This window comes from Chroicocephalus ridibundus, chromosome 7 (assembly GCF_963924245.1).
Source record: "Chroicocephalus ridibundus chromosome 7, bChrRid1.1, whole genome shotgun sequence".
Taxonomy (NCBI): Eukaryota; Metazoa; Chordata; class Aves; order Charadriiformes; family Laridae; genus Chroicocephalus; species Chroicocephalus ridibundus.
The window spans coordinates 31,672,004-31,683,366 of NC_086290.1; the positions used below are offsets into that span (position 1 = coordinate 31,672,004).

The window sequence follows — 11,363 nt, forward strand, 5'->3', positions numbered from 1 at the left end:
TCCAACCGCAGAGTGGCCTCCAGTTGATCAGCTTTGCTGTCATTGCCAGGGACTGTTTAGTCAGACATGCATTATTAAAAAAGGTTGCTTGGTAAAGCAATATAATTTGCCAGAGGAAAGCGCGCGCATGTTAATCTCAGTCCCAGTTTCTCTCGGATGTGAGTTGAGTACCGCCATGTAATGCTGCAGCCGTTTTCCTGAAAAAGGAAGGTAAAGGCAAACACAAATTTGTGGATTAGGGAGAGAGACAGCTATGGAGGAGAGAGATCTACATGTAATTCCCCTTAATTTTGTTGTTAAGCAAGATTTCCTTGTGAGTGGCGGATGTTTACGGAAATTTAGAGATCACCTACCGCAGCTTTTTGAGAACCATGTGTTCATGGGGACAGCAGAGGATTTACTTACAGAGCAGCTCTTTGAGATTAGGTAGGACAGCGGTGCCGACACTTCTGGCATTGCAGCTGCATGGATCGAATTTCTGAAAATACCGTTGAACACGGGAGGATCGTTAAATTTTTCCAAACTTGGGTGCCTAGGAGAAGTCTGGCAGGTCAGTGACCCACGGCCTGGCCATGGTCTGCGAGGGCTCATGCTTGCCTGCAGCCCTTCCCTGAGGGCTACAGTAGTGCGAGTCGGGCACAAACCAAGGGCCATATCTGCTTGTATGGCACCCCTGGATCCCTCCTGCCTTCAGGACGCCCCCAGCCACCAACACGTGCACCGTGTCACCAGACAGTTGCTGAGTTCTGGATGTGCACCAGGGCATCTGCCCAGCCACGTAGCAACCTCAGTGCGTGGTCCATCAGCTGCCCATGGTAGTTCTTGTGACCTTCCAGGGTGAGGCTTTCTTGCCTGGCGTGAAGAGCTTTGTGCGAGTCTGGCTGTCCTCGGAGCCTAAGCACCACATGCCGTGCCAAAGTCGTTAGCGTATGTATGCCTCTTGGCATAGCCACTGTGCCTACAGGTCTGTGCTGGAGAAACAAAGTTGTGGTTAGGAACTGAGGGTTCAAAATGTGAGCCATTTTTCCTTATAGGAGTAACTCTTAAAACTGGAGTTTGTGTTGACCCGTTAACACTGTCTCACAGTAACTGCCTGCAAACCCATGGGTTTTCTCTGAACACACGGTCAGTTTTCTTCATTTAAGTGGACTTTGCCAACTACTCGATATGGTTTAGTCTCTGGAAGGTCTGAAAGGTGTGACTCCCTAAAAATTTTAACATCTTACATCTGGCAAACACTCTGCATTTTCTTGAGTGAGAACAAAAATAGCTCCACTCCCATATGTTTCTGCCTTTGACTCAGCAGCGTCTGTAGGAGTAGCGAGTCCTAGCACAATATCTAACTGAAGTTAGCGAAAGGTAATGGTGTGTTCTTATTCGTTACCTCCAAATAGAGGCAGTTGTGTTTTTCTCGTTCTTGTCAGTGGTTTTACAGGCGATGGTTTGAGCCTGCAGAAATTCTGCATTAGATTAATTTGTAAAGTAGGTCAGATGTTGGGCTTAGGCAGTTCAGGGGGTTTTATATTACGCTTGAAACATTTGGGTCATCTAACTGGGGTCTAGAAAATGCATAATTCTTTCACTAAAAAGTGTTCTTCGTAGCTAAATAGGAAGATTTTGCAATAACCTAATTTATGCTCGCTGTCTCTTCTTTGCAGGTATCTATGCCAGCAGCTCACGCAACGTCGTCTGCGCCCACGGTGACCTTAGTCCAGCTGCCCAATGGGCAGACGGTCCAAGTGCATGGAGTAATTCAGGCTGCCCAGCCATCAGTTATTCAGTCTCCACAGGTCCAGACAGTACAGGTACAGACCAGAGAACATTCCTATTACGTGAATTGGGCCGTTTGAATAGTCCTGCTAGTCCACTGGTTTCTAATGTGTTTGTGTCCTGGATTGTGTTTTTGCTTCTATAAACTTCAAGAGCATGTTGAAGGCAAAAACTGTACAGTATTTGCTAGTCTGTAGCACTTTTTTTCTGTTCTCGTTTAACCACTTTTCACTGTCAGCCATTGCTGAGTTTCATTTCCCTCTAGAATTTGGTTGGTGAGTTTAACAGCTTCATGGTTTTTCTTACAGTATTACTCTGCTTTTTCTCTCTACTGTATTTTCATACATCATTACTAAGTAAGAGTTCATACTATTCTGAAGTGAACAAAAGAGTCTGGGTTTTATAATGTAGTCTTTAATCATTAATGAGGCTGATATTCTGGGATGAGAGTCCTTGCTACTTGGAAAATACTTGCATTGGTTTACAAAGCAGATGTCTGTATGTTAACGGTCCTTAAAATAAACCTATCAGTCCTCTTGTAAAAATGATTTTGAAATTTCCCTGTTGAATGTTGTTTGCTTTGTAAAGCCTTAGCATTTTCTCTTCTGTAAAGCAAGACAGATAAGGCAATATGTGATGAGATAGCTTGAAGACTTAGGAGACAAGTAGTCTGAAATCTTTAAAACTTCTAACTTTTTTTTTTAACCACTTTTAGCCCAGTGTTACTGAACACAAATATAAATTGCTTGGCGTACAGCCGCTACACGGGGCAAAGACCGTACATCATTCCTTTACTATTAGTACACTGAGCCAAAAAAAAGTTTAATTTTAAAAAGTAGACGTCGTCACTATTTGATACAGATATTTAGCTGGCTATTATTTTAAAAAAAATAATGAGGCATGCATAATTTAAAACTAGGCCGTTCTGATAATAATCTTTTGTTTACTCCGTGTCAGCTTTAGTGCTGAGGTTCTGGCAGGCCCTACCCTCCTCAGCCAAGGCAGTCAAAAGTTTAGAGTTTTAATCTATCGGAGGTGAGCAGTTTTCAGATAAGTGCACAAGTTACTAGCCCAGAGGTGGAAGGTAGGAGACTGACAATGAAACCATGCTTGGAATTCACCGGGCTCAGTGCAAAGCCAGAACGTGTTTGGAATGCTGTGATATTCAAAGCCCAGTAGTTCACAGTCAGCCTTGGACCTGTTCAGGCCCTCCATCTGATAACTGCGAGATTTGGGCGCCAGCAAGCTTTTGGAGCCTTTAGGAATCTTCCCTATAGCACATAAAATGTCAGGCTGCGAGTTATGTTTCTCACACAGACATTTCTCTATTCAAAAACTATTGTTAGCTTTTGTATATTTGTCGTGTGACTATAGTCTTTTGGAAAGCAGTCTCTGGTTTTATGAGTTTTTACATTTTCAGCACAGTTCAAATTTAAGATTATTGAAATATGACTGATATAAACATTTTATCTTTCCTTCATAAAACTTTGTCATTTTTCAGCACAGATGTTCAGAATTGAAGCACTGCATTATTTTTTAGCTTCTTCATGTATAACATTTTCCTGACAATTTCCTCCCAAAAGGCAGTCTCACTATAACATACCTACCCAATTATTTATAAATCGATGTTTCTCAGCTTCAGTATTTTGCTCTTTGTTTCCAAACATTTCTGCTCTCTTAATTTGGTTTTAGTTTTTCCCTTCCTGAATTTTACTAAAAAATCTTTCCTTGTTACTTTAAAATGGATGGAAACAAGGAATCACGGAAAGCAAAAATTGTATGGAATTACTGTTCATATTTTCTTAATTGAGTATTTAAATTGTAAAGGACATTCTCACAGGTAGATAATGGACTGTGGCCATTCTTCACTGGATCTGTTGCTAAACAGTCTGTCCTTTCTGTTTGTTGCCTAGGTAGAAGCACTGTAGAATACTCGCATTGTAGTGTTTTTCACAGGATGTCAACGTTTCCTTAAAATAAAGACATTGGAAGTGTCTTGCTAAGTTTGATTGCTCTTCTCATTTGCAGATCTCCACTATAGCAGAAAGTGAAGATTCACAGGAATCAGTAGACAGTGTCACAGACTCACAGAAACGAAGAGAAATTCTTTCCAGACGACCCTCCTACAGGTATGGAGGTTAAAAGCTGAAGCATTTTGCTTGATGGATGCGTTCTTCACATGGGGAGACAAACAGTGTGATCGTAGAGTTATTTTTAGATTTACCATTTAACTGAAATCTCTCTTCTGCAATGTCTTTCCATGAAATAGGATGTAAAGAGATAAGCAAATAGGAGAGGAGGAGGAAACCTCAGCTGTTACACTCAGTTAAGGCAGAAATGAGCTGAGCACAAGCTAATTGCCAAATTTGTGAAACATTGAGGTATCATTGTGCAAGTGCCTTAGAGCTAGCTTTAATGGATAGTTAATACGTGAAATACACTGAAGCTTTGCAAGAAAAGTGGCTTCTGTATAATCTCTACTCTGCAAAAAATCAACTCCACTGTTTTTCATTATTGTTGAAATGCTAGCAGCAATCAAACTTAATTCCTTTCTCCCATGAGACTTTCAGCAACCACGTGGTGTTCTGTGGCTCAGAGAGAATTTCTGCTTGGGCAAAATTGCTTGTGTTTAAAGTTTAAAAAGTCAGGTTATGAGTTGAATGTAGTGATAGGCATCTGGTGTCTTTAGTTGTCATGGCAAATACTTCTGTGCTGAGACCAACTGAGGTGCTCCTTCACATGGTGTTAGTCATATGTTACTTTATTAACTAAGCTCTTGCACAGCTTTTTCTGGCTGTACTAAATCTCACTTTTCATGCTTAAAACATGCTAAATAGCATTAAGGAACAGTTCTGAAGTTCGTTGGGTTTTAAGTGACCTGTGGATTCCTGCTGCTTCAGAAAATTCAGGTGCTCCTTTTTTCTTTATGAGCATAGCCTTAGAAATATAAGGTAGACTCTAGGCCTAAGCATATGTCACCCATTTATGGTTTTTTTATAGCAATTGTAGGTTATTTTCTACCTTCTCCAGCAGCCTTCAAGGCTGTTCTGCTGAAGATAGTGAAAATCGTTAGTGAAGATCCCTAGCTATAATAGATCTGGGAAAATATTTTGTGAGGAGCAGTGCTGCTAACTTCAAAGCTGCCACAGACTTCCTTGCAGTCTGCTTCTGCAGTGAGACACTTGCTTTTACTATATATGGAAGAATGGCTGTATATCGTGAGAGGACAGAGCTAAGTAAACAAGCAGCAGCACTGAGAAGAGGGGACTTGTGCATGCTGACTTCTCATTGGGATGGACGCCTTTGCACGCACTGATGCCACACCACGGCCTCTGTCCTCAAACCAGATCCTGGTGATTCAGCAAAACTTTGTAATTGTAAAACTTGTATACGCAGCTCAGACCCCGGGCCGGTGTAGGGGTCATGTCAGTAAGACTGGGCCAGACCACAGCTGTGCTTAGCGAGTTCCTTGTTGGCATTATTCAAGCTGCTGTAACTGCCCCCAGAGACAGGATAGGTGCAGATGGGTTCCTGGAATTGAAGGGCTATACCTCTTCCTCAGAAACTCCACTTGGATCCTGCTATTGAAGTACACCATGCATTCCCCATGTCACTTCATAGCTTCTATATTTGTAAAGCTGCCACCTTAGCTTCTATCTTAAATCCATCTTTATGATGGCAAAGATAGGTTCTAACCACCAGATCATATCTGACGTGAACTTAGAAAGTGGTGAGCTGTAGCTTCTTCTTTTCTATTTTGAGCTTCTTGTGTTTTGTTCTTCATCCTCCCTGCTATCTCCATATTTTTTCATCTGTTTTGTCCACTAGTTTTTCTAGTCTAATACCTAGATGACAAACTCTCTGGCAGGAGTTTTTTATTTGTCCAAGCGGTGCTTGGCTCAGAGGAGTGAGTGCTTGTGCAATGCTGGGGTTCCTGCATGCACACGGAGTCAAAACAGCAACAGCAAAGCTCTGTTTGTCAAGTTGCTTAGCAGAGTGACTGCTCTCCCCAAATAGCTCCATACGGATGGTTGGACTCCCAAAGCTTTAGGAGCCTTATTTAAGAAACAAGCGTTGTCTTGGAGCCTGGGGTCTGCAGCTGTGTTTGCTTCATCACACTTCGAGCTCTAGTGAAAATCCACAGGAAAACATGAGGAGAATGACAAAAAATATTGCCCTTTAACTAAGTAGCATTTTGCAGTCACAGAATATGGCAGCAGTGAAAAGGGCTCGACAGTCCTCTGAGGTCTAAATGATGCAAATTGCAGTAAGCACTGTGGTCAGTCTTGCAGTCATGTTCAGTGGGACTTGTAGCTGTGATGCTTTAGCAGTTTTTGCTTTGGATAATTAACGGGTGGAAGTAATTAAACAAACTACTTTCTCCTTTACCCGTGCTAATCTCGCAGCTTTCCTGGGCAGAGCACCTGTAAACATGACTGTGTGACTTACTCAAACGTTCAGCATTGTCTCTGGGACAGGTGTTAGATCATAAACTGGTTGCTCATTACAAGCATTTCTGCTAATTTTCTTTATACTCAGCCCTCTGGCTGAGGCCTTTATGGTCTCTGAAACACAGCAGTTCCCCTGATGTGAGGAGATAGGTTTTTACCTAATTTTGCTTTCTTCTAATCTTTATGTGGCTAAAAGCAGGAAACAAGTAAAAATGGACAAGAAAGAAGCATGGTTTTAAGACAAAGAGAAGGTTGTGATAGCTGTATCTTGGGTTGAGAAGAACCTGTTGAGACGCACCGGTATCTCGTGTTGATGAGCACAGCTGTTCTGTGCTGGCTGCCTTGCCCCTCTGTGCATGGCACTTTGAACAATCCTCTCCAATAACAGTTTGAAGATAGTGCGGGATTTTCATTCTGCACCCATATTTTCCTTGCTGGCTTACTGCACTTTTCAGTTTTCTCCAGCATTATGTATCAAATAGACTTTTTTTTAATTATTTTTTTTTTAAATTTTTATTAAAATCTCTACAACACACTGTCTTTGCCAGAAAAATTTTGAATGACTTGTCCTCAGACGCCCCAGGAGTGCCAAGGATCGAAGAAGAAAAGTCTGAAGAGGAAACAGCAGCACCTGCCATCGCCACTGTTACGGTGCCAACTCCCATTTACCAAACCAGCAGTGGGCAGTACAGTATGTAGTCTGAATTTCTCAGTGGTGCTAGTAAGTGGGGATGAGAAGATGAAGAACTATTATTTCTATAACTGTTTGGATTAGGACAAAGCAGGAGGTGAAAATAAGATTGCTTTAATTTGACTGTTTGATAACCAAGCTTTTTAAAAACATTCCTGTTGTATTTGAAATGTTCAGTTAACATTCTGGGACTGCTTGCCACTTAGTGCAGCTAGTGCATCCTGAGGCAAAGTATGAACGACCCATAGTATTATTGTAAACTTTTTAACTTCAGGAACCAGATGAAGTAATTCAGAAGTTTCTTTTTTTCCTGGCAAATTATTAATCCTGGTTCACAAAATTGTAACCTCATTGATACAAAAAAGTTACAGTCTGCAATTACCTTTTTAGAAAGTCCTGAAAAAATGAGAATTTCAGCAACCTTATTTACAATCCTTAATAAATAAACATTTCTGTGTTTCCTTTATTCATTAGATTTTATAGCTGTAGTGCTCTGAGTTAAAGGATTGAGGATACAGCTGTAAAACTAGAATTCACATGCTGTCTCATACAAACCAACCCAGTATTAAATATACAAAAGGGAGAAAGAACTACTTGTTTACATCTTTGTCTTAAAATCTCTAAAATTTTATCTCTCTCTGTAATCCTTAGCCACTTCACCTAATACCCTACTTAATTTTATTGAAACTGATGTAATTAACTGTGCTTTCCTATCATAACTGTAAAATAAAATGCTTGTGCAATTTGAGGTTTTGGGGTGTCTGTATATAGGAACACAGTGAAATTCTGTGGAATCATGAATGAGGGGTGATGTCTCAGTACGCCTGCGTGACAGGATTGAGGGAAAGACAGGAAAAAAAACCCCAGCAAAGTAGAACTGCTTGAAGGAAAAAAAAATATGTGAAATTGGACCTTTATGAATGAAAACACTGCTAGGAAGGTGCGGAGGAAGTTGTAGAGAAGGGGGGATACAGTCAGAAGGAAAAAAAAATGCCAAAGCAAGAAGAAAGTGAAACACAAGATGGATAGTAATAGCAGCAGAGGAGACTGAAGGGCATAAAGCATGGAAGAGGAGAGGAATTTCAGATGAGAAGAAAAAAGAATGGACTAGGAAAAGACCTAAACCAACCAAGAAGAGAATCCTAACTAACAAATTAAAAATTAAGCACTGGGGGAGGATTGTAGCTTCTCTGTGCGATGCTCTTTTATCAGAGAAACTTGGGCTGTGTTTTTTCACTTCCCCAAAAATACGAGTCTCACAAAAAATTGAAAAACTATTTTCAAAGCATGATTTCTTTAATGTACATTAAAGCCGTGTGTCTGATTTGAGGGTGTATAAGGGTTCAAGGGATTGAACTCAGATGAATATTCTTCCATATCTAGGTTTGATACTGTAAGTTATTGAGTAAATTAGTGTCTTAAATGCTGTGTCAATTTTTTTTTGGTCTTCAGTTGCTATTACCCAAGGAGGAGCAATACAGCTGTCTAACAATGGCACAGATGGAGTACAAGGTCTCCAGACGTTGACTATGACCAATGCAGCTGCAACCCAACCTGGCACCACCATTTTACAATATGCACAGACCACAGATGGACAACAGATACTTGTACCCAGCAACCAAGTTGTTGTACAAGGTGAGAAACTTCACAGCCAGTCATTCTGCATAACATTTTCCCCATGCAGATAGAAGTTGCCAACCTAACTCCTTCAAATGTGTCAGGAAACAGAAATAACAGCTTTGGCACAAATATGTCTCCAAAATGATTAAAGGAAATTCTGGACAAAGCTATTTGTCACGTTTTCTTGGAGCCTTTCCCTTCATATTGATAAAATTGTGGATATTTTGTGTTTACTTCTTAAAACGATCTATTTATTTTTGGTTTTCCATGCTGTATTTCCTGCACTTTGTCCACATAATTATTTTTTTTATATGTTCTGCAAAAACTGGTACCACTTTAGAGTTGAGTTCTCCCAGACAGTCATCTGCAACAATAGTACATTTAAAGTGAAGCATTGAAGTTAGGAAAGAAGGTTTTTTGATTCTTTCTGTAAAGACACTTTAATTTATTAGTAATTTTTTCCCCTTTTCAATTACAAGTCATAATTTCTTCCTCCTGTGGCTTTTGTAATGAGTCACAAAGTACGTAATCATTGAGTCTTAGAATCATCGAATAATTTAGGAAGATGCCTTACAAGATAGTTTTGTCTAGCCCACCACTTAGAACAAGCAGGGCTACTTCAACTTAGAATAAGCTGGTGTTCTTTATTGTATTAAAATATATGTTTTGGTTTATTAATTTTTTTTTATTAAAAATAACAGAGACATGTACCCCTGCTTTTATGATTGTAAAGCAGGTGATTTGAAAGTTAACCAGTGAAGAGGTCTCCAGGCATCAGTGAAAATACATAGCCAAGAATACTGTTGTTGTGTTGATCTTCTGGGTTTTGTGTTCTTAAGGGCTTGTGATTCCTTTAGGTGGTATTGGATTTTTTTACAAGCTCAGGCAAATATAACACAGTCCTAGATTACAATAAACAAATAAAAGAAACCCAAGACCTTGTTCATTCTAGAGAAGTAGTGAAGTTGTGTCTAGTTTGCACTGTCTCTCTCTTGTTGGAGTAAATGCTACGTTTCTACACCCTTTTTTCTGTGCCAAATACTTACACATGCAGTTTCTCCTTTTGCAGATAGACATTTGGAGCATAGCCAGAAATACTGTTTGCCATCCTTCATCTTCTTAAAACTGCCCAAAAATCAGAGAAGTAAAAAGAAATATACTAAGGGAGAAAGCAGCACAGCAATACAGCAAAACAAATCAAGTTATCAAGCACAAGTGAAGACTTCTTCAGCAGGAATGCCCAAAACCTTGTATATGTTAATAAACTAAGACTGAGATAGCAGTGATGACCCAGATGATGGGTCATCCCTCCTGTACTGTAGCCAGAGTGCGTGGTTAGATAGATGACTAGGTGCTCTTTGCACCGTGTTTAACAGCACTGTCACCAAATGGACATCATGTCCCCTTGTGTCTTTCAGCTGCCTCCGGAGATGTGCAGACCTACCAGATTCGCACTGCCCCTACCAGCACCATTGCACCAGGCGTAGTCATGGCATCCTCTCCAGCACTTCCAACCCAGCCAGCAGAAGAGGCCGCGCGGAAGAGAGAAGTGCGTCTAATGAAGAACAGGCATGTGCATTTACATCACCTTCTTTTCCAGTGAGCTGAGCATAGAACTAGAGCGTTAAGCACTAAGAATCCTGATCTTTCTCAGTCATTTTATGAAACGCTTTCTGAAGAATTTGCCTTTACGTAAGGATGCAAAGCAGAGAAGCACATCTCTTAATGCCATGCATTGTGACTATGAAACCTTAAGTAGAGGTGTCAGACTCATTCTGTGAGGTGTGTGAATTTGTTTGTTGCCGTAAGGATAAAAGTCATTGGTGAGAGACTTGTATGACTGCAAATAATGTTCTTACAAACACTGAGATGAGTTCATTTTTTTGTGGTAATGGATTCATGCAGTTTCCTTTCCTGGATTCTTTACCTTAACCTTCTGGCCCACCTGCACTCTTCATGAGTGCTTTCTTGATTGTCTCACTTATTCTTTTTAGCTGCTTGCCCTTTGTGTTTTATCCTCTGGAGGCTGACATACTTAAGGGAAGGCTAAACGAGCAGCTACTCCTTTCCATGTCTTGTGGAGCCAGTAATGGCAGCAGAGGGGCTGAGAGAGAGAAAAAGAGAGGAGACTTGACCCTGTGGGATCTAGTGTGTGAGGAGGAACAGCGAAGCCTACGGAGGTGGGGCTTGGTGGAGGCAGTGAAGGAAGGGAGCAGCGGAGAGAAGTTGGGCATGATGCTCCCTGCGCCTCCTGCTGTGGGACTGGCCTGAACTGACCCATCACACCAAGCTTGAACTCCCATCTGCAGCCATGGATTTAAGCCTGCGTGTTACACCCTGACACTGGGAAAACAGCCGCGCATCCCTTCCCTCTGAGGAGGGGAAGCCCCATGAAATGACGGTTTACTTCAGCTGTCAGTCTGAAAAAATTCTTATGATGTACAGGTGCATTTATCTTCTGTAGATTGCTAAACTGTGAACACAATAGAAAGTTACATGAGCAGACCCAGTGCTTGTCTGAGGGTCTTTAAATGGAGTAAATAATGCTGAACAGCAGAGTTCACTTTTTTAAAAGGTTTTTGTACAGAATGTCACCCATCTCCCCTTTTTATATATTTTCCTGATATCAGTGAATAGTAGACATCACCCTTTCAGGCTTTGCATTTGAGAAAAATTTAATTAGCATTCTGAATCCTCCCGTTTAGTCAGCAATCTTATTCCAGTGAAAGAAAGCTTTTGTGTTTGTGAAAGCCAAGAAAAACAATGGGGAATTACCCCTGTTTGATGTAAATTGACAGCTTCTGCAACAGTATCATTTGCATGTGGTGCCT

The 11,363-nt window shown here is 40.8% G+C and overlaps 1 protein-coding gene across 2 annotated transcripts in view; it reads left to right on the top strand.

The window, feature by feature from the left end:
• Positions 1–10,164, top strand: part of CREB1 (cAMP responsive element binding protein 1) — a 31,919-nt gene extending 21,755 nt beyond the window's left edge. The window contains exons 2-6 of one of the 2 annotated variants that reach the window (XM_063340412.1): positions 1,659–1,805; positions 3,799–3,899; positions 6,770–6,912; positions 8,365–8,547; positions 9,951–10,164. In XM_063340412.1, the coding sequence (XP_063196482.1) occupies positions 1,665–1,805; positions 3,799–3,899; positions 6,770–6,912; positions 8,365–8,547; positions 9,951–10,135 (753 nt within the window). In that variant the 5' untranslated portion in view covers positions 1,659–1,664 and the 3' untranslated portion in view covers positions 10,136–10,164. The remainder of the gene's footprint in view (positions 1–1,658; positions 1,806–3,798; positions 3,900–6,769; positions 6,913–8,364; positions 8,548–9,950) is intronic. The other variant, XM_063340411.1, reaches the window with a different exon arrangement.
• Positions 10,165–11,363: the final 1,199 nt, after the last annotated feature.